This window comes from Oncorhynchus gorbuscha, linkage group LG13 (genome assembly GCF_021184085.1).
Source record: "Oncorhynchus gorbuscha isolate QuinsamMale2020 ecotype Even-year linkage group LG13, OgorEven_v1.0, whole genome shotgun sequence".
NCBI lineage: Eukaryota > Metazoa > Chordata > Actinopteri > Salmoniformes > Salmonidae > Oncorhynchus > Oncorhynchus gorbuscha.
In genome coordinates, this window is record NC_060185.1 from 2,017,394 (window position 1) to 2,039,756 (window position 22,363).

General features: G+C 44.0%; 2 protein-coding genes across 10 annotated transcripts in view; one reads left to right on the forward strand and one right to left on the reverse strand.

The window, feature by feature from the left end:
* The window catches only part of LOC123992447 (rho GTPase-activating protein 42-like), a 222,029-nt gene extending 217,619 nt beyond the window's left edge, over nt 1-4,410 (forward strand). For all 4 annotated transcript variants that reach the window (XM_046293584.1, XM_046293585.1, XM_046293586.1 and 1 more), the window contains one exon: nt 1,513-4,410. In XM_046293584.1, coding sequence (XP_046149540.1) covers nt 1,513-1,601 — 89 coding nt within the window. In that variant the 3' untranslated portion in view covers nt 1,602-4,410. The remainder of the gene's footprint in view (nt 1-1,512) is intronic.
* A 10,179-nt stretch (nt 4,411-14,589) lies between these two features.
* Nucleotides 14,590-22,363, reverse strand: part of pgr (progesterone receptor) — a 53,469-nt gene continuing 45,695 nt past the window's right edge. The window contains exons 8-11 of one of the 6 annotated variants that reach the window (XM_046293594.1): nt 19,035-19,192; nt 15,638-16,135; nt 15,152-15,271; nt 14,590-15,117 (exon numbers count right to left, since the gene is read on the reverse strand). In XM_046293594.1, coding sequence (XP_046149550.1) covers nt 15,980-16,135; nt 19,035-19,192 — 314 coding nt within the window. In that variant the 3' untranslated portion in view covers nt 14,590-15,117; nt 15,152-15,271; nt 15,638-15,979. The other 5 variants (XM_046293590.1, XM_046293589.1, XM_046293591.1 and 2 more) reach the window with 5 other exon arrangements.

Here is a 22,363-nt window from a genome sequence, read left to right on the forward strand (position 1 = left end):
GGAAGAGAGGGGGAGGCTGAGGGAAGAGAGGAGAGAGACTGGGGGAGAGGGGGACGGAAGAGAGGCTGAGGGAAGAGGGGGAGGGAAGAGAGGCTGAGGGGAGAGGGGGAGAGGTAGGGGGAGAGGGGAGAGGTAGGGGGAGAGGGGAGGGAAGAGAGGCTGAGGGAAGAGGGGGAGGGAAGAGAGGCTGAGGGAGAGGGGGAGGGAAGAGAGGCTGAGGAAAGAGGGGAGGGAAGAAGGCTGAGGGGAGCTGAGGGAGGGAGGGAAGAGAGGCTGAGGGGAGAGAGGAGAGAGACTGAGGAAGAGAGGGGGAGGCTGAGGGAAGAGAGGAGAGAGACTGAGGGAAGAGGGGGAGGGAAGAGAGGCTGAGGGGTGAGGGGGAGAGGTAGGGGGAGAGGGGGAGGGAAGAGAGGCTGAGGGGAGAGGGGAGGGAAGAGAGGCTGAGGGGAGAGAGGTAGAGGGGAGAGGGGGAGGGAAGAGAGGTAGAGGGGAGAGGGGGAGGGAAGAGAGGTAGAGGGGAGAGGGGGAGGGAAGAGAGGCTGAGGAAAGAGGGGGAGGGAAGAGGGGAGAGGGGGAGGGAAGAGAGGTAGAGGGGGAGGGAAGAGAGGCTGAGGGAAGAGGGGGGAGGGAAGAGAGGCTGAGGGAAGAGGGTTAGGGAAGAGAGGCTGAGGGGGGTGAACCTGAAGGGAGATGGAGGAGACAGGAGGAGAGGGATGAGGCTGATTGGATGGGGAGGAGAGGGATGAGGCTGATTGGATGGGGAGGAGAGGGATGAGGCTGATTGGATGGGGAGGAGAGGGATGAGGCTGATTGGATGGGGAGGAGAGGGAGGTTGAGGGGTGAACCTGAGGGGAGAGGAGCGGCGAAAAGAGGGAAGGGGAAGGGAGTTTGTGTAAATCATAAATAACAGACTGACCTGGAGGCTGCCTTGATCGTTAATGCTAATTATTCTAGCCTAGTGACTGTTAACTGTCATTAATGCTAATTATTCTAGCCTAGTGACTGTTAACTGTCGTTAATGCTAATTATTCTAGCCTAGTGAGGTTTTATCTGTCGGTAATGCTAATTATTCTAGCCTAGTGAGGTTTTATCTGTCGTTAATGCTAATTATTCTAGCCTAGTGAGGTTTTATCTGTCGTTAATGCTAATTATTCTAGCCTAGTACTATAAGGGCACAGGGCGAGACCCAGATGTCTGTCGGTAATGCTAATTATTCTAGCCTAGTGACTGTTATCTGTTGTTAATGCTAATTATTCTAGCCTAGTGAGGTGTTATCTGTCGTTAATGCTAATTATTCTAGCCTAGTACTATAAGGGCACAGGGCGAGACCCAGATGTCTGTCGGTAATGCTAATTATTCTAGCCTAGTGAGGTGGTATCTGTCGTTAATGCTAATTATTCTAGCCTAGTGACTGTTATCTGTCGTTAATGCTAATTCATTCCTGACTGGCTCCAAGCAACGTTCCTCTTCTCCTCTCTTTGATTGACAAATGCTCTGTCTCTCCATCCTCAGTGTATCCATCTATTGAACCTGGCTGGATCCAAGCAACGTTCCAGGGAAAGACTGGCCTGATCCCTGAGAACTATGTGGTTTATCTCTAACAACAAACTGACTGCTCCAAGAACCTAAACATCCCAAACCAACCTTGATCATTTCATGGTATCCATGGTAACAATAATCTGTAACGTGATTGTTGTGAAGGCCAAGTTTCCCCATTGATCAGACATGTAGATATGGGAACGTTGAGTATCGTTCGTATGCAGTAGAAGGAGCAGATGTTTTTAATCACCTGAATGATATACCTACCTACCGTATCTACACCCTTATCAAGATGAATACTTCTGGTCATGTCATGCTGCTGGTCCTATTCTTATAGGTTAGTGTTGATATACTGTATGTTCCAGGTGGGATATACAGTAAAAACATACACGATTGATAATATACACTGAACAAGAAATATAAACTCAACATGTAAAGTGTTAGTCCCGTGTTTCAGGAGCTGAAATAAATTGTCCCTGTCTAACACATGTAAAGTGTTAGTCCCGTGTTTCAGGAGCTGAAATAAATTGTCCCTGTCTAACACATGTAAAGTGTTAGTCCCGTGTTTCAGGACCTGAAATAAATTGTCCCTGTCTAACACATGTAAAGTGTTAGTCCCGTGTTTCAGGAGCTGAAATAAATTGTCCCTGTCTAACACATGTAAAGTGTTAGTCCCGTGTTTCAGGAGCTGAAATAAATTGTCCCTGTCTAACACATGTAAAGTGTTAGTCCCGTGTTTCAGGAGCTGAAATAAATTGTCCCTGTCTAACACATGTAAAGTGTTAGTCCCGTGTTTCAGGAGCTGAAATAAATTGTCCCTGTCTAACACATGTAAAGTGTTAGTCCCGTGTTTCAGGAGCTGAAATAAATTGTCCCTGTCTAACACATGTAAAGTGTTAGTCCCGTGTTTCAGGAGCTGAAATAAATTGTCCCTGTCTAACACATGTAAAGTGTTAGTCCCGTGTTTCAGGAGCTGAAATAAATTGTCCCTGTCTAACACATGTAAAGTGTTAGTCCCGTGTTTCAGGAGCTGAAATAAATTGTCCCTGTCTAACACATGTAAAGTGTTAGTCCCGTGTTTCAGGAGCTGAAATAAATTGTCCCTGTCTAACACATGTAAAGTGTTAGTCCCGTGTTTCAGGAGCTGAAATAAATTGTCCCTGTCTAACACATGTAAAGTGTTAGTCCCGTGTTTCAGGAGCTGAAATAAATTGTCCCTGTCTAACACATGTAAAGTGTTAGTCCCGTGTTTCAGGAGCTGAAATAAATTGTCCCTGTCTAACACATGTAAAGTGTTAGTCCCGTGTTTCAGGAGCTGAAATAAATTGTCCCTGTCTAACACATGTAAAGTGTTAGTCCCGTGTTTCAGGACCTGAAATAAATTGTCCCTGTCTAACACATGTAAAGTGTTAGTCCCGTGTTTCAGGAGCTGAAATAAATTGTCCCTGTCTAACACATGTAAAGTGTTAGTCCCGTGTTTCAGGAGCTGAAATAAATTGTCCCTGTCTAACACATGTAAAGTGTTAGTCCCGTGTTTCAGGAGCTGAAATAAATTGTCCCTGTCTAACACATGTAAAGTGTTAGTCCCGTGTTTCAGGAGCTGAAATAAATTGTCCCTGTCTAACACATGTAAAGTGTTAGTCCCGTGTTTCAGGACCTGAAATAAATTGTCCCTGTCTAACACATGTAAAGTGTTAGTCCCGTGTTTCAGGAGCTGAAATAAATTGTCCCTGTCTAACACATGTAAAGTGTTAGTCCCGTGTTTCAGGAGCTGAAATAAATTGTCCCTGTCTAACACATGTAAAGTGTTAGTCCCGTGTTTCAGGACCTGAAATAAATTGTCCCTGTCTAACACATGTAAAGTGTTAGTCCCGTGTTTCAGGACCTGAAATAAATTGTCCCTGTCTAACACATGTAAAGTGTTAGTCCCGTGTTTCAGGACCTGAAATAAATTGTCCCTGTCTAACACATGTAAAGTGTTAGTCCCGTGTTTCAGGAGCTGAAATAAATTGTCCCTGTCTAACACATGTAAAGTGTTAGTCCCGTGTTTCAGGAGCTGAAATAAATTGTCCCTGTCTAACACATGTAAAGTGTTAGTCCCGTGTTTCAGGACCTGAAATAAATTGTCCCTGTCTAACACATGTAAAGTGTTAGTCCCGTGTTTCAGGAGCTGAAATAAATTGTCCCTGTCTAACACATGTAAAGTGTTAGTCCCGTGTTTCAGGAGCTGAAATAAATTGTCCCTGTCTAACACATGTAAAGTGTTAGTCCCGTGTTTCAGGAGCTGAAATAAATTGTCCCTGTCTAACACATGTAAAGTGTTAGTCCCGTGTTTCAGGAGCTGAAATAAATTGTCCCTGTCTAACACATGTAAAGTGTTAGTCCCGTGTTTCAGGAGCTGAAATAAATTGTCCCTGTCTAACACATGTAAAGTGTTAGTCCCGTGTTTCAGGAGCTGAAATAAATTGTCCCTGTCTAACACATGTAAAGTGTTAGTCCCGTGTTTCAGGAGCTGAAATAAATTGTCCCTGTCTAACACATGTAAAGTGTTAGTCCCGTGTTTCAGGAGCTGAAATAAATTGTCCCTGTCTAACACATGTAAAGTGTTAGTCCCGTGTTTCAGGAGCTGAAATAAATTGTCCCTGTCTAACACATGTAAAGTGTTAGTCCCGTGTTTCAGGACCTGAAATAAATTGTCCCTGTCTAACACATGTAAAGTGTTAGTCCCGTGTTTCAGGACCTGAAATAAATTGTCCCTGTCTAACACATGTAAAGTGTTAGTCCCGTGTTTCAGGAGCTGAAATAAATTGTCCCTGTCTAACACATGTAAAGTGTTAGTCCCGTGTTTCAGGAGCTGAAATAAATTGTCCCTGAAATGTTACATACGCAAAGAAAGCTTTTTCCTCATTCTGTGTTTACATCCCTGATCATTCATCCACCTGACAGGTGTGGCATATCAAGAAGCTGATTAAACGGCATCATTACACAGGTGCACCTTGTGCTGGGGGACATTAAAAGGCCACTCTAAAATCTGCAGTTTTGTCACACCACACAATGCCACAGATGTCAAAATGTTTGAGGGAGCGTGCTACTGCCAGATAATTTAATGTTAATTTATTTCTCTACCATAAGCCACCTCCAACGTTGCTTTAGAGAATTTGTCAGTACATCGAACCGGCCTCAAAACCGCAGACCACGTGTATGGCGTTTTGTGATGTCAGCGTGAACAGAGCGCCTCATGGTGGCAGGGGGGTTATGGTATGGGGCAGTGGGGTTATGGTATGGGGCAGGGGGTTATGGTATGGGGCAGGGGGTTATGGTATGGGGCAGGGGGTTATGGTATGGGGCAGGGGGTTATGGTATGGGGCAGGGGGTTATGGTATGGGGCAGTGGGGTTATGGTATGGGGCAGGGGGTTATGGTATGGGGCAGGGGGTTATGGTATGGGGCAGGGGGTTATGGTATGGGGCAGGGGGTTATGGTATGGGGCAGGGGGTTATGGTATGGGGCAGGGGGTTATGGTATGGGGCAGGGGGTTATGGTATGGGGCAGTGGGGTTATGGTATGGGGCAGGGGGTTATGGTATGGGGCAGGGGGTTATGGTATGGGGCAGGGGGGTTATGGTATGGGGCAGGGGGGTTATGGTATGGGGCAGGCATAATCTATGTACAACCAACACAATTGCATTTTATTGGTGGCAATTTTAATGCACCTAAATCCAGAGACGAGTACCTGAGGCCCATCGAGAGGCCCATCGAGAGGCCCATTTTGTTTACGGTATCTGTGACCAACAGAAGCACCTCTCTATTCCCAGTCATGTGAAATCCATAGATTAGAGCCCAATGGATTTATTTTACATTAATTGATTTCCTCATATGAACTGCATGTTGCGTTTATATTTTTGTTCAGTATAATATGAAAAAAGGTACAGGATTTAATTGCGATTTTGTCGGCTATGCACCAAGTAACATATCTGAATGAGCTGACAGGTTTACTGTGAATCTCAGCGGAAGAACATTGCCTTTAAAAGGTGCATAGCGGACACAGCGTGGACTAAATCCTACCGATAAATACCCACAGGTGTAAAGATATACAGGTATGTTACCCATAGACCTGCTGGTTGTCTGTCTGTAGTGTTGTGGTACTAGTTTAGTTCCAGTATTACGTCTGTCTCCTTTAGATGACAGGACCTTCTGAGATCAAACCAACACATCTTTCTGAATCTCTGAAACAAAATGTAGATATCGTACATTTCAATGTTTATGGCAATAAACAGTTATTTAATGTGAAATAGTCAGTACGGCGGCTGTGGTTGTTGTTCCAACATAGAACAGCATGTACATGGAATCATGTCATTTTACCCAGAGCGCCTTGCTTCAAGGGCACATCGACAGGTGGCTCGGGGATTCCAACTGACTACGTGGCACACTACATTTTCCAAATGGAACCCTATTCCCTATGTAGTGCACTACTTTTGACCAGGACTCATTGGGGATGTATTTCCTAACTAGTAAATCACTCAAGTGTTTTTGCTAACTAGTAAATCACTCAAGTGCACTTTTGTTTAAATATATGGTACCTGCATGTCCACACATCCAGGAGCTCTTCCTCTAGTTGGTACTATTAACGTATTAACCCTGTTAATCTTCACTGTGTATTGAAAGAAATTATCACTTAAATGCCAGAATTCGATCCGATCCCTCTTTGTCAGCGATGCACATTTTAAAGCCAGTGTTCCTGTGTTCGTAGAGACCACGGAAATGACCTTTAAATGGTGCATGATCCATATCTATCGGGTTGAATCCCGGCCGTAGCTTGTTTTATGCATCGTCTAAATGATGCCTTAGAATACTGAATGTTTGTCTAATGTCCCATATATCTCTCTCTCTAGTCTAGTACGCTGGTGTACTAGCAACGTCAACGGTGAATAATATCAACTCAGACTAAACATGTATAATATGAGGTTACGTCCCAAATTGCACCCTTTAGCCTATATAGTGCACTACTTTAGACCAGAGCCCTATTCCCTATATAGGGCACTACTTTAGACCAGAGCCCTATTCCCTATATAGTGCACTACTTTAGACCAGAGCCCTATGGACCCTATGCCCTATATGGTGCACTACTTTAGACAGGAGCCCTATGGACCCTATGCCCTATATGGTGCACTACTTTAGACAGGAGCCCTATGGACCCTATGCCCTATATGGTGCACTACTTTAGACAGGAGCCCTATGGACCCTATGCCCTACATGGTGCACTCCTTTAGACAGGAGCCCTATGGACCCTATGCCCTATATGGTGCACTACTTTAGACAGGAGCCCTATGGACCCTATGCCCTATATGGTGCACTCCTTTAGACAGGAGCCCTATGGACCCTGGTGAAAAGAGGTGCACTCATTTAGACAGGAGCCCTATGGACCCTGGTGAAAAGAGTGCACGATGAAGGGAAGAGGGTGCAGCGGTGCCATTTGGGACGTAGCCTCCGATTCTATTTTTTATTAAAGATGGTTTGATATTTAATTTTGTACTGTCACAAAAAACTAAAGACTCAAGTAATAAATGTGTAACTTGTGTACAACAGAATGTCTTATTATTCCTCTTCAGTCTAAAATAAATATAGATTTAAAAAAATCACGTTGTTGACCTCATATCTACTAAAGTAAAACTGTTTTTGAAGAAGTGGAAACAGAGAAGAGGAGATTGATTCAAATTCAACACAGGACTTTGTCAGAGTGAACAGAAAAGAGGAAAGAAGAAGGAACCACTGAGGTATTTGGGCTTCCAGTGGTTCAGTTGGCAAGATCTTGGTGTTCCTTTCCATTTAAAGCCATCAGGATGTTCAGTGACCTTGAACAATGGTTCTGGAATGATACTCCCTAACGTTAGGGCAAGGAAATGATCAGAGCACTTCTCTGTTTTCTCTAGTGAACACTCATGTTACATTTTAATAGCCCACTGTCTAGTCCTCTAGTCAGGCCAACTGATACATTTTAATAACCCACTGTCTAGTCCTCTAGTCAGGCCAACTGATACATTTTAATAACCCACTGTCTAGTCCTCTAGTCAGGCCAACTGATACATTTTAATAACCCACTGTCTAGTCCTCTAGTCAGGCCAACTGATACATTTTAATAACCCTCTGTCTAGTCCTCTAGTCAGGCCAACTGCTACATTTTAATAACCCACTGTCTAGTCCTCTAGTCAGGCCAACTGATACATTTTAATAACCCACTGTCTAGTCCTCTTGTCAGGCCAACTGATACATTTTAATAACCCACTGTCTAGTCCTCTAGTCAGGCCAACTGATACATTTTAATAACCCACTGTCTAGTCCTCTAGTCAGGCCAACTGATACATTTTAATAACCCACTGTCTAGTCCTCTAGTCAGGCCAACTGATACATTTTAATAACCCACTGTCTAGTCCTCTAGTCAGGCCAACTGATACATTTTAATAACCCACTGTCTAGTCCTCTAGTCAGGCTAACTGATGCATTTTAATAACCCACTGTCTAGTCCTCTAGTCAGGCCAACTGATGCATTTTAATAACCCACTGTCTAGTCCTCTAGTCAGGCCAACTGATACATTTTAATAACCCACTGTCTAGTCCTCTAGTCAGGCCAACTGATACATTTTAATAACCCACTGTCTAGTCAGGCCGATTAATAACCCACTGTCTAGTCCTCTAGTCAGGCCAACTGATACATTTTAATAACCCACTGTCTAGTCAGGCCGATTAATAACCCACTGTCTAGTCCTCTAGTCAGGCCAACTGATACATTTTAATAACCCACTGTCTAGTCCTCTAGTCAGGCCAACTGATACATTTTAATAACCCACTGTCTAGTCCTCTAGTCAGGCCAACTGATACATTTTAATAACCCACTGTCTAGTCCTCTAGTCAGGCCAACTGATACATTTTAATAACCCACTGTCTAGTCCTCTAGTCAGGCCGATTAATAACCCACTGTCTAGTCCTCTAGTCAGGCCAACTGATACATTTTAATAACCCACTGTCTAGTCCTCTAGTCAGGCCAACTGATACATTTTAATAACCCACTGTCTAGTCCTCTAGTCAGGCCAACTGATACATTTTAATAACCCACTGTCTAGTCCTCTAGTCAGGCCAACTGATACATTTTAATAACCCACTGTCTAGTCCTCTAGTCAGGCCAACTGATACATTTTAATAACCCACTGTCTAGTCCTCTAGTCAGGCTAACTGATGCATTTTAATAACCCACTGTCTAGTCCTCTAGTGAGGCCAACTGATACACAGCTAACACGATCACTGTTGTTCAGAGGAGCTAGCTAACACGATCACTGTTGTTCAGAGGAGCTAGCCAACAACACAGCTAACACGATCACTGTTGTTCAGAGGAGCTAGCCAATAACACAGCTAACACGATCACTGTTGTTCAGAGGAGCTAGCCAACAACACAGCTAACATGATCACTGTTGTTCAGACAAGCTAGCCAACAACACAGCTAACACAATCACTTCAAACTGAAGCTGGAAAGACTGTAAACTAGCTGCACTTTGTTTCGTTTTACCTGTTTTGTATTGATATTTCTTTGTATCCATAAACATTATGCTGATTCATGAGAAAAGCTGCCTGACTGTCATCCCGACAACCGACGCGTTCATTACTATTGGACAGCTGGAGATCGAATTTGAATATTGAAACAATGTTTCAAATGTCTGAGAGACAGACAACAAGGTTTAAACAAATCTCTGCTGTTGAAAACTAAATGTCTGAGAGACAGACAACAAGGGTTATACAAATCTCTGCTGTTGAAAACTAAATCTCGGAGAGACAGACAGGAAGGTTTATACAAATCTCTGCTGTTGAAAACTAAATCTCGGAGAGACAGACAGCAAGGTTTAAACAAATCTCTGCTGTTGAAAACTAAATGTCGGAGAGACAGACAGGAAGGTTTATACAAATCTCTGCTGTTGAAAACTAAATCTCGGAGAGACAGACAGCAAGGTTTAAACAAATCTCTGCTGTTGAAAACTAAATGTCGGAGAGACAGACAGGAAGGTTTAAACAAATCTCTGCTGTTGAAAACTAAATGTCGGAGAGACAGACAGGAAGGTTTAAACAAATCTCTGCTGTTGAAAACTAAATGTCAGAGAGACAGACAGGAAGGTTTAAACAAATCTCTGCTGTTGAAAACTAAATGTTAGTCTAAAAGAAATGTGAGATAATGTCTAGATGCTTTTTATAGTGGAGATCAAGTTTATACATTGCCTGGCTGGGCTGATGAGACAGTAGATTACAGTCAGATGGAACAGAGTAAATAGGCATTTTAACATCATAGATTTAGCCAGTGGTAACTTGTGGAATAGACACCAGCTGGAATGCGGTTTTAACCAATCAGCATCCAGGATTCTAACCACCCATTGTATAATTAAGAACAGAATAAAAGAAAGCACATGGAATAAGTGGAAATGTGTTGTATTAATTTAACATCTACAGTATAGTATACGTTGAGAAGAAAATCACCAATACAACAAAAACACATTTCTGTCATTGTACTATATACTGTACTGGACACACAACACGACCTGACAATTCCCTACATAGTGCACTACTTTTGACCACAACCCATAGTATAGTGCCCTATAAAGGGAATGGGGTGCCAGTTGGGATGCACCCTTTAATAATTCTACCTTTACGCTGGCTGGCTGCAGTTTAACATAAACAGTCTGATATATTGGCATAATGTTCAGTTTCCTCTTTTTAAAACTGGTTGAAGGGCTCCTTTTACCCTGTAGGAACCTGCAACGTACCACAGGTTAGATCATTTGCACACTAAATGACAATCATTGCCTCCAACCAAATTCAAATGAATTTTACATTTCTAAAACTTCAACTTGTTCCAGAAGAAATAGTGAATCATGCAAGAGTGCCAATATATTTGACCCCGACTGTAATATGTCATTAAAACCAGGATGGTTTGATGTCAGTACAGTATCAATGTGTTTGATAGCACGTCATCAGCTGACGTAGTACCGTGGATGTCATAATAAATTAATGGAGGTTTAAGGTCAAGGAAAGCAAGGAGACCTGGCCATGAAGTTAGGGCCTCTGTACACTACACTACTAAAACTAGGTCCAGGATAGATAGTTGTGATCTGATGTTGATAGATCTCACCAGACATATTTTACTATAAATCCAACAGGTACAAATTCTCCTCTCCTCCCTCTTTCTCGCTCTCTCTCTCGCTCCTTTCTCTCTGTGTCACTCTTTTTCTCCTCTCTCTCTTTCTTTTCTCTCTCTCTTGCTCTCTCCTTTCTCTCTCTCTCTCTCTTTCCTTTCTCTCTCTCTCTCGCTCTCCTTTCTCTCTCTCTCTCTTTCTGTCTCTTGCTCTCCTCTCTCTCTCTCCTTTCCCCTTCTCTCTCTCTCTCTCTCTCTCTCTCCTTTCCCCTTCTCTCTCCCTCTCTCTCTCTCTCTCCTTTCTCTGTATCTCTTTCTCTCTCCTTTCCCTTTCTCTCTCCCTCTTTCTCACTCTCTCTCTCCTTTCATCTCTCTCTTTTTCTGTCTCTCTCTTTCTGTCTCTTTCTCCTCTCCACTCTATCCTTTCCTCTCTCTCTCTCATTTCCTCTCTTTCTCCTTTCCTCCCCCCTTCTTTCTCGCTCCATTCTCTCTCTCTCTCTCTCTCTCCCCCTCGCTCTCTTTTTCTATCTCTTCCCTCCTTCCCTCTCTCTCCTTTCCTTCCTCTCTATTTCTCCTCTACTCTCTCTTGATCTCTCTCCTCCCACCATCTCTCTCTCCTCCTTCCCTCCCTCCCTCCCTCCCTCTCATCTCTCTCTTTTTCCTCCCTTATCGCTCTCCTCTCTCTCTTTTTCCTCCCTTTCTCTCTCCTCTCTCTCTTTTTCCTCCCTTTGTCTCTCTTTTTCCTCCCTTTATCTCTCTCCTCTCTCTCTTTTTCCTCCCTTTATCTCTCTCCTCTCATCATCTCTCTCCTCTCATCTCTCTTTTTCCTCCCTTTATCTCTCATCTCTCTTTTTCCTCCCTTTATCTCTCTCCTCTCTCTCTTTTTCCTCCCTTTATCTCTCTCCTCTCTCTTTTTCCTCCCTTTATCTCTCTCCTCTCATCATCTCTCTCCTCTCATCTCTCTTTTTCCTCCCTTTATCTCTCATCTCTCTTTTTCCTCCCTTTATCTCTCTCCTCTCCTCTTTTCCTCCCTTTATCTCTCTCCTCTCTCTTTTTCCACCCTTTATCTCTCCCCTCTCTCTCTTTTCCACCCTTTATCTCTCTCCTCTCTCTCTCTTTTTCCTCCCTTTATCTCTCTCATCTCTCTCTCTTTCCACCCTTTATCTCTCTCCTCTCTCTCTTTTCCTCCCTTTATCTCTCTCCTCTCTCTCTTTTTCCTCCCTTTATCTCTCATCTCTCTCATTCCTCCCTTTATCTCCTCTCTCTTTTCCCACCCTTTTTCTAGCTTTTTCCTCCCTTTCTCTCTCCTCTCTCTTTTCCTCCCTTTCTCTCTCCTCTCTCTTTTTCCACCCTTTATCTCTCCCCTCTGTTTTCCTCCCTTTATCTCTCTCCTCTCTCTCTCTTTTTCCTCCCTTTATCTCTCTCCTCTCTCTTTTTCCTCCCTTTATCTCTCTCCTCTCATCATCTCTCTCCTCTCCTCTCTTTTTCCTCCCTTTATCTCTCATCTCTCTTTTTCCTCCCTTTATCTCTCTCCTCTCTCTTTTTCCACCCTTTATCTCTCCCCTCTCTCTCTTTTCCACCCTTTATCTCTCTCTCTCTCTCTCTTTTTCCTCCCTTTATCTCTCTCATCTCTCTCTCTTTCCACCCTTTATCTCTCTCTCTCTCTCTTTTCCTCCCTTTATCTCTCTCCTCTCTCTCTTTTTCCTCCCTTTATCTCTCATCTCTCTCATTCCTCCCTTTATCTCCTCTCTCTCTCTTTTCCCACCCTTTTTCTAGCTTTTTCCTCCCTTTCTCTCCTCTCTTTTCCTCCCTTTCTCTCTCCTCTCTCTTTTTCCACCCTTTATCTCTCCCCTCTCTCTCTTTTCCACCCTTTATCTCTCTCCTCTCTTTTCCTCCCTTTATCTCTCTCCTCTCATCTCTCTTTTTCCTCCCTTTATCTCTCTCCTCTCTCTCTTTTTCCTCCCTTTCTCTATCCTCTCTCTCTTTTTCCTCCCTTTATCTCTCTCATTCCTCCCTTTATCTCTCTCCTCTCTTTTTCCTCCCTTTATCTCTCTCCTCTGTTTTCCTCCCTTTATCTCTCTCCTCTCTCTCTCTTTTTCCTCCCTTTATCTCTCTCATCTCTCTCTTTTTCCACCCTTTATCTCTCTCCTCTCTCTCATTTTCCTCCCTTTATCTCTCTCCTCTCTCTTTTTCCACCCTTTATCTCTCATCTCTCTCATTCCTCCCTTTATCTCTCTCTCTCTTTTCCCACCCTTTTTCTAGCTTTTTCCTCCCTTTCTCTCTCCTCTCTCTTTTCCTCCCTTTCTCTCTCCTCTCTCTTTTTCCACCCTTTATCTCTCCCCTCTCTCTTTTCCACCCTTTATCTCTCTCCTCTCTTTTCCTCCCTTTATCTCTCTCCTCTCATCTCTCTTTTTCCTCCCTTTATCTCTCTCCTCTCTCTCTTTTTCCTCCCTTTCTCTATCCTCTCTCTCTTTTTCCTCCCTTTATCTCTCTCATTCCTCCCTTTATCTTTTTCCTCCCTTTATCTCTCTCCTCTGTTTTCCTCCCTTTATCTCTCTCCTCTCTCTCTCTCTTTTTCCACCCTTTATCTCTCCTCTCTTTCCTCCCTTTATCTCTCTCATCTCTCTCTCATTCCTCCCTTTATCTCTCTCCTCCCTTTCTCTCTCCTCTCTCTTTTTCCTCCCTTTATCTCTCTCTCACATTCCTCCCTTTATCTCTCTCCTCTCTCTTTTTCCATCCTTTTCTCTCTCCCCTCGCTCTCTTTTTCCTCCCTCTCTCTCTTTTCCTCCCTTTATCTCTCTCCTCTCTCTCTTTTTCCTCCCACTATCGCTCTCCTCTTTATCTCTCTCTCGCTCTATATGTCTTTATCTTGAGGATCGGGGAGGAGGTTCAGATGGTATTTCCTTATCGCAGAGCAATGGAACATTTATTTTCCCACATTTCTGCGACTAGCAATGGCAATGAAATAACATCATTCCCCTTGTGCTCCTTTTACAGGTCTCTCTTTTCAAATATATTTTAACTCAATGAGATAAAAATAGTGGTTATGTAATTTAATGGTACATGAAATAGAATGGCATTGTGTATTTTGTACGAAAATGTAACTTGCGGAACATGAGATATATAAATGCCTGCCCAGCCATGAAGCAGGGAGTGTAACATGTACGTAACTGAAAACAAACGCAAAAAGCAAAACTTGGTACACCAGTTTTAAGGTTGCGTCTCAAACAGCACCCTATTCCCTACATAGTGCACTACTTTCAACCAGAGCCCATGGCACTCTGGTCAAAAGCAGTGCACTGTTGGGAATAGGGTGCAATTTGGGACGAAACCAAGCTCTCTTACAAGTCTAGCAAAACAGTAATTCTCACAAATTAAAAATGCTAACACAACTTCTATATATAAAATTCTACCACCGCAAAAGATAAGAGTGAATTGAAGGGAGGCACCGTTACAGTATCTTTGATGGATTCACCACAGAGGTCTGACTGGAGGACATATCTGGACTATTGGACATCAGACAGACCTTGGAGAAGGAATCATTCTGCCACAAACATAAACCCAAATACCACCTCCCCAAAACCTTCACGTTTAACTTGGTCCAAATACCACCTCCCCAAAACCTTCACGTTTAACTTGGTCCAAATACCACCTCCCCAAAACCTTCACGTTTAACTTGGTCCAAATACCACCTCCCCAAAACCTTCACGTTTAACTTGGTCCAAATACCACCTCCCCAAAACCTTCACGTTTAACTTGGTCCAAATACCACCTCCCCAAAACCTTCACGTTTAACTTGGTCCAAATACCACCTCCCCAAAACCTTCACGTTTAACTTGGTCCAAATACCACCTCCCCAAAACCTTCACGTTTAACTTGTCCAAATACCACCTCCCCAAAACCTTCACGTTTAACTTGGTCCAAATACCACCTCCCCAAAACCTTCACGTTTAACTTGGTCCAAATACCACCTCCCCAAAACCTTCACGTTTAACTTGGTCCAAATACCACCTCCCCAAAACCTTCACGTTTAACTTGGTCCAAATACCACCTCCCCAAAACCTTCACGTTTAACTTGGTCCAAATACCACCTCCCCAAAACCTTCACGTTTAACTTGGTCCAAATACCACCTCCCCAAAACCTTCACGTTTAACTTGGTCCAAATACCACCTCCCCAAAACCTTCACGTTTAACTTGGTCCAAATACCACCTCCCCAAAACCTTCACGTTTAACTTGGTCCAAATACCACCTCCCCAAAACCTTCACGTTTAACTTGGTCCAAATACCACCTCCCCAAAAACTTCACGTTTAACTTGGTCCAAATACCACCTCCCCAAAACCTTCACGTTTAACTTGGTCCAAATACCACCTCCCCAAAACCTTCACGTTTAACTTGGTCCAAATACCACCTCCCCAAAACCTTCACGTTTAACCAAATACCACCTCCCCAAAACCTTCACGTTTAACTTGGTCCAAATACCACCTCCCCAAAACCTTCACGTTTAACTTGGTCCAAATACCACCTCCCCAAAACCTTCACGTTTAACTTGGTCCAAATACCACCTCCCCAAAACCCCAAAACCTTCACGTTTAACTTGGTCCAAATACCACCTCCCCAAAACCTTCACGTTTAACTTGGTCCAAATACCACCTCCCCAAAACCTTCACGTTTAACTTGGTCCAAATACCACCTCCCCAAAACCTTCACGTTTAACTTGGTCCAAATACCACCTCCCCAAAACCTTCACGTTTAACTTGGTCCAAATACCACCCCAAAACCCAAAACCTTCACGTTTAACCAAATACCACCTCCCCAAAACCTTCATGTTTAACTTGGTCCAAATACCACCTCCCCAAAAACTTCACGTTTAACTTGGTCCAAATACCACCTCCCCAAAACCTTCACGTTTAACTTGGTCCAAATACCACCTCCCCAAAACCTTCACGTTTAACTTGGTCCAAATACCACCTCCCCAAAACCTTCATGTTTAACTTGGTCCAAATACCACCTCCCCAAAACCTTCATGTTTAACTTGGTCCAAATAACACCTCCCCAAAACCTTCATGTTTAACTTAAATTTTCTTAGTTTCAAAGATATGATACACCCACCGGACAAAGACCTATTTTCAAATCAACATAACATTTTGGTCGATATTTGATTTGATATATAATGATGTTTATAAAATATTTATTCAACTCTTGCTCTTTAGTTATATTCTATTCTTCATGGTGCTTTGCGCGGTGCAGGTTTGGTTGTCTCCTGTGATTGGTCACTTGGCGTGGAAGAGGAGGGTCTTGACCATGCCGGCCAGGACCTTGGGGAGCTGGGAGGAGATGACCTCTGACATCATTTCAGGGAACTCAACCTTCATGGCGTCAGCCTGGATGTAGGTACTAAGACAGTACAGGTTCACTTTCTTCACAATCTGGTGGAGGGGGAGAGATGGGGGAGGAGGGAGGGAGGAGGAGAGATGGGGGATGAGGGGAGATGGGGGATGAGGGAGAGATGGGGGATGAGGGAGAGATGGGGGAGGAGGGAGAGATGGAGGGGGTAGAGATGGAGCAGGAGGGAGAGAGATGGGGAGAGGGAGCATGGAGCAGGAGGGAGAGAGATGGGGGAGGAGAGAGAGATGGGGAGGAGGGAGAGAGATGGGGGATGAGGGAGAGATGGGGGAGGAGGGAGAGAGATGGGGGATGAGGGAGAGATGGGGAGGAGGGAGAGATGGGGAGGAGGGAGAGATGGGGGAGGAGGGGAGATGGGGGAGGAGGGAGAGATGGGGGAGGAGGGAGAGATGGAGGGGGAGGGGTAGAGATGGAGCAGGAGGGAGAGAGATGGGGGAGGAGGGAGAGATGGGGAGGAGGGAGAGATGGGACAGGGGGAGAGATGGGGGAGGGGGAGAGATGGGACAGGGGGAGAGATGGGGGAGGAGGGAGAGATGGGGCAGGGGGAGAGATGGGGCAGGGGGAGAGATGGGGCAGGGGGAGAGATGGGGAGGAGGGAGAGATGGGGAGGGGGAAGAGGGAAGATGGGGAGGAGGGAGAGATGGGGCAGGGGGAGAAATGGGGAGGAGGGAGAGATGGGGAGGAGGGAGAAATGGGGGGAGGGGAGAGATGGGGGAGGAGGAAGGGGAGATGGGGGAGGAAGGGGAGATGGGGGAGGAGGGAGAGATGGGGAGGAGGGAGAGATGGGGAGGAGGGAGAGATGGGGAGGAGGGAGAGATGGGGCAGGGGGGAGAAATGGGGAGGAGGGAGAGATGGGGAGGAGGGGAGATGGGGAGGAGGGAGAGATGGGGAGATGGGAGAGGAAGGAGAGATGGGGAGGAGGGAGAGATGGAAGAGATGGGAGAGGAAGGAGAGATGAGGGAGGAGGGAGAGATGGAAGAGATGGGGGAGGAAGGAGAGATGAGGGAGGAAGGATAGATGGGGAGGAAGGAGAGATGGGAGAAATGGGGAGGAGGGAGAGAGATGGGGAGGAAGGGGAGATGGGGGAGGAAGGAGAGATGGGAGAGATGGGGAGGAGGGAGAGATGGGGGTGGAGGGAGAGATGGGGGAGGAAGGAGAGATGGGGGAGGAAGGAGAGATGAGGGAGAGATGGGGGAGGAAGGAGAGATGGGGGAGGAAGGAGAGATGAGGGAGAAATGGGGAGGAGGGAGAAATGGGGGGAGGGAGAGAGATGGGGGAGGAAGGGGAGATGGGGGAGGAAGGAGAGATGGGGGAGGAAGGGGAGATGGGGAGGAAGGAGAGATGGGGGGAGGGAGAGATGGGGAGATGGGAGAGGAAGGAGAGATGGGGAGGAGGGAGAGATGGGAGAGGAAGGAGAGATGAGGGAGGAAGGAGAGATGGGGAGAAGGGAGAGATGGGGAGGAGGGAGAGATGGGGGGAGGAGGGAGAGATGGGGGAGGAGGGAGAGATGGGGAGGAAGGAGAGATGAGGGAGAGATGGGGGAGGAAGGAGAGATGAGGGAGAAATGGGGGGAGGGAGAGAGATGGGGGAGGAAGGAGAGATGAGGGAGAAATGGGGGGAGGGAGAGAGATGGGGGAGGAAGGAGAGATGAGGGAGAAATGGGGGAAGGGAGAGAGATGGGGGAGGAAGGAGAGATGAGGGAGAAATGGGGGAAGGGAGAGAGATGAGGGAGAGATGGGGGAGGGAGGAGAGATGAGGGAGAGATGGGGGAGGAGGGAGAGATGAGGGAGGAAGGAGAGATGGGGAGAAGGGAGAGATGGGGGAGGAGGGAGAGATGGGGGAGGCGGGAGAGATGGGGGAGGAAGGAGAGATGAGGGAGGATGGGGGGAGGGAGAAGATGGGGGAGGAAGGAGAGATGAGGGAGAAATGGGGGAAGGGAGAGAGATGAGGGAGAGATGGGGGAGGGAGGAGAGATGGGGGAGGAGGAGAGATGGGGGAGGAGGGAGAGATGGGGGAGGAAGGAGAGATGGGGGAGGGACAAGCATGTCAGCGTTTTGTCCTCAACAAATCATGGTCATCGAAAACAAGTTCATGAAACCTTTATCCAATGATTTCCGAGTCGGTGTAATAGGTTACTATCCCACTACCGTAACCTCAATTAGAAAGCCTGTAGCAAGACATCATGGATGTGGATTGAACATGGATTAAAGCATCAATCGATTAAAAGTGGATGTAAAGCAGATTTATAAAGGAAAAACACCTGAAAGTAACCTAAAGAGACCTTCACATTGAAGCCTATATCATATTGGTTAATTATACTACATTATAACTTGATCTAAAGGAACAGGGGAATATTAAACTTTCCACATCATACCTTGATCTAAAGGAACAGGGGAATATTAAACTTCCACATCATACCTTCACATTGAAGCCTATATCATATTGGTTAATTATATCATATTGGTTAATTATACTAAACTTCCACATTATACCTTGATCTAAAGGAACAGGGGAATATTAAACTTCCACATCATACCTTGATTTAAAGGAACAGGGGAATATTAAACTACTTCCACATCATACCTTCATATTGAAGCCTATATCATATTGGTTAATTATACTACATCATACCTTGATCTAAAGGTACAGGACCCGTGATGTTGGCCAAATTTATAGGCTTTGGTTGACCGGATTTGTTTACACTTTAAGGACATCTGTACAAGGTGCGTCTCCGACTGTCTCCGGAGACGGACAGGAAGATGTCATCTAAATCAGATCTCAGTGCGTCTATTGGTTGTCTACACCGGTTTAAAAATGTGTACACAATCACAATGTGGACAAGATCAGGACAATGGACTCATGTTAGACGCAGGTATGAACAGGGCTTATGATAGAGCAGTGACTTCCTGTCCTGTCCAGTACCTCATGCATGGCATCCATGAGCTTGGTGAGATGATAGAAGCGTTGAGAGGAGGCCACCATGCCTCTCTCCTTCAGATGGATAGCCTTGGTCAGCTCCCGAATGTAGTTCTGTCTCATCTCCTCAAACTGGGCCTGGCTCTTTAAACCCTCCAATGGAACTACGGAGAGAGACAAGGGACAATGGGTCATCAACCCGGAAACTAAATGTCTTCGTCCAAATGGCTCTTTAAACCCTCCAATGGAACTACGGAGAGAGAGAGAGAGACAAGGGACAATGGGTCATCAACCCGGAAACAAAATGTCTTCGTCCAAATGGCACCCTATTCCCTGTATTGAGCACTACTTTAATCAGGGTCCATAGGCATCCAGCCCAAAGTAGTGCACTATATAGGGAATAGTGTGCCATTTGGGATGTATTCTATATTTTAGACATAGAAGGTCAGACTGCTCTGAACTCTGATTAACAGAGATGTTACTGTAGGTCCATGCAGCTGGTTTTATCTGAACATCAAGTCATTTCTGGGTAGCAATTAAGTTCCCTACCGTGATTGTTTTCAATCTTAAAATGAACTAATTTACCACACGGCGATGTCAACATGGTGGGCCAATAATTCATCCCATCAAAACAGGTGAGAATTTCAGGCAGTCTTTTCAAACAGCTCCTACCCTACAAGGGCATTATTATCATGTTCACAATTTCACAGTATTATTCCAACATCATAGTGTTAAAATATACATAAAACACAGATAAATCACATTTGACTGCACTGAGCCTTTAATAGTCTCGCATCATTTCAATATAAATGGACCATTAGACTAAGAATTACATTATATTTCTTGAGGTAATTTTATTTTCCACATGAGTGAGCAAATATGCAGTGTAATTATGCAGTGTAAATATGCAGTATGAAATATGCAGTGTAAATATGCAGTGAGCAAATATGCAGTGTAAATATGCAGTATGAAATATGTAGTGTGAAATATGCAGTGTGAAATATGCAGTGTAATTATGCAGTGTGAAATATGCAGTGTGAAGATGTAGTGTAAATACACAGTGTAAATATGCAGTGTGAAATATGCAGTGTAAATATGCAGTGTAAATATGCAGTGTGAAGATGTAGTGTAAATACACAGTGTAATTATGCAGTTTAATTATGCAGTGTGGAATATGTAGTGTAAATACGCAGTGTAATTATGCAGTGTGAAGATGTAGTGTAAATACACAGTGTAATTATGCAGTGTAATTATGCAGTGTAAATATGCAGTGTAAATATGCAGTGAGCAAATATGCAGTGTAAATATGCAGTATGAAATATGTAGTGTGAAATATGCAGTGTGAAATATGTAGTGTAAATATGCAGTGTGAAATATGCAGTGTGAAATATGCAGTGTAATTATGCAGTGTGAAATATGCAGTGTGAAGATGTAGTGTAAATACACAGTGTAAATATGCAGTGTGAAATATGCAGTGTGAAATATGCAGTGTAAATATGCAGTGTGAAGATGTAGTGTAAATACACAGTGTAATTATGCAGTGTAATTATGCAGTGTGGAATATGTAGTGTAAATACATCAGTGTAATTATGCAGTGTGAAGATGTAGTGTAAATACACAGTGTAATTATGCAGTGTAATTATGCAGTGTAAATATGCAGTGTAAATATACAGTGTGAAATATGCAGTGTGAAATATGCAGTGTAAATATGCAGTGTGAAATATGCAGTGTGGAATATGTAGTGTAAATACACAGTGTAATTATGCAGTGTGAAGATGTAGTGTAAATACACAGTGTAATTATGCAGTGTAAATATGCAGTGTAATTATGCAGTGTGAAATATCCAGTGTAATTATGCAGTGTGAAGATGTAGTGTAAATACACAGTGTAATTATGCAGTGTAAATATGCAGTGTAATTATGCAGTGTGAAATATCCAGTGTAATTATGCAGTGTGAAGATGTAGTGTAAATACACAGTGTAATTATGCAGTGTAAATATGCAGTGTAATTATGCAGTGTGAAATATCCAGTGTAATTATGCAGTGTGAAGATGTAGTGTAACTACACAGTGTATTTATGCAGTGTGAAGATAGTGTAAATATGCAGTGTAAATACCAGTGTAAATATCCAGTGTAAATATGCAGTGTACATATGCAGTGTAAAGATAGTGTAATTATGCAGTGTAAATATGCAGTGTAAATATCCAGTGTAATTATGCAGTGTGAAGATGCAGTGTAAATATCCAGTGTAATTATGCAGTGTGAAGATGCAGTGTTAATATGCAGTGTAATTATCCAGTGTAATTATGCAGTGCGAAGATGCAGTGTAAATATATAGTGTAAATATCCAGTGTAAATATCCAGTGTAAATATACAGTGTAAATATGCAGTGTAAATACCCAGTGTAAATATGCAGCCACAAAGACCTACTATGTGTTCTCCTGCAGTACCAGGGAGAATGTGAGAGAGACAGTGACATAAATAGTGACAATTTGTTTTTGTTTTTTAGGCTTACAACATCACTGTCCGTGTACCATGTGTTTAACTTCATCTTTATCTTAATCATGATTTTACTTTAATTTAATAACTTTGTGGATATATCAACTACTCTCATAAAATGTGTTTTGACATTTTATAGAATTAAAGTGGATGTCCCTTTTGGATTTCTTGAGACCTGACCATGAACTTGTTTTCCACGGCTTCAGTCTCTGTTCATGTAAAGGTCCTGACCATGGGCTTCAGTCTCTGTTCATGTAAAGGTCCTGACCATGGGCTTCAGTCTCTGTTCATGTAAAGGTCCTGACCATGGGCTTCAGTCTCTGTTCATGTAAAGGTCCTGACCATGGGCTTCAGTCTCTGTTCATGTAAAGGTCCTGACCATGGGCTTCAGTCTCTGTTCATGTAAAGGTCCTGACCATGGGCTTCAGTCTCTGTTCATGTAAAGGTCCTGACCATGGGCTTCAGTCTCTGTTCATGTAAAGGTCCTGACCATGGGCTTCAGTCTCTGTTCATGTAAAGGTCCTGACCATGGGCTTCAGTCTCTGTTCATGTAAAGGTCAATGTAAAACTGTTACTTAATAACAGCTGCTTCATAAATCCTGCCTTGTCCCAGTTCACCTTTTTCCCAGTTCAACAACACATTATGAAACGCTGTATATTTCTACATCTAGTGGCAATATATGTGTCCCAGATGGACCTCTGTTCCCTATATAGTATGTTACTTCTGACCAGAGCCATATGGGCTATGTGGGACAGGGCACCATTTAGGACAGAGACAATAGTGTAACAAAGACATTACCGACTGCTTCACATGTCTTCTGTTTGTTCTTATTTGA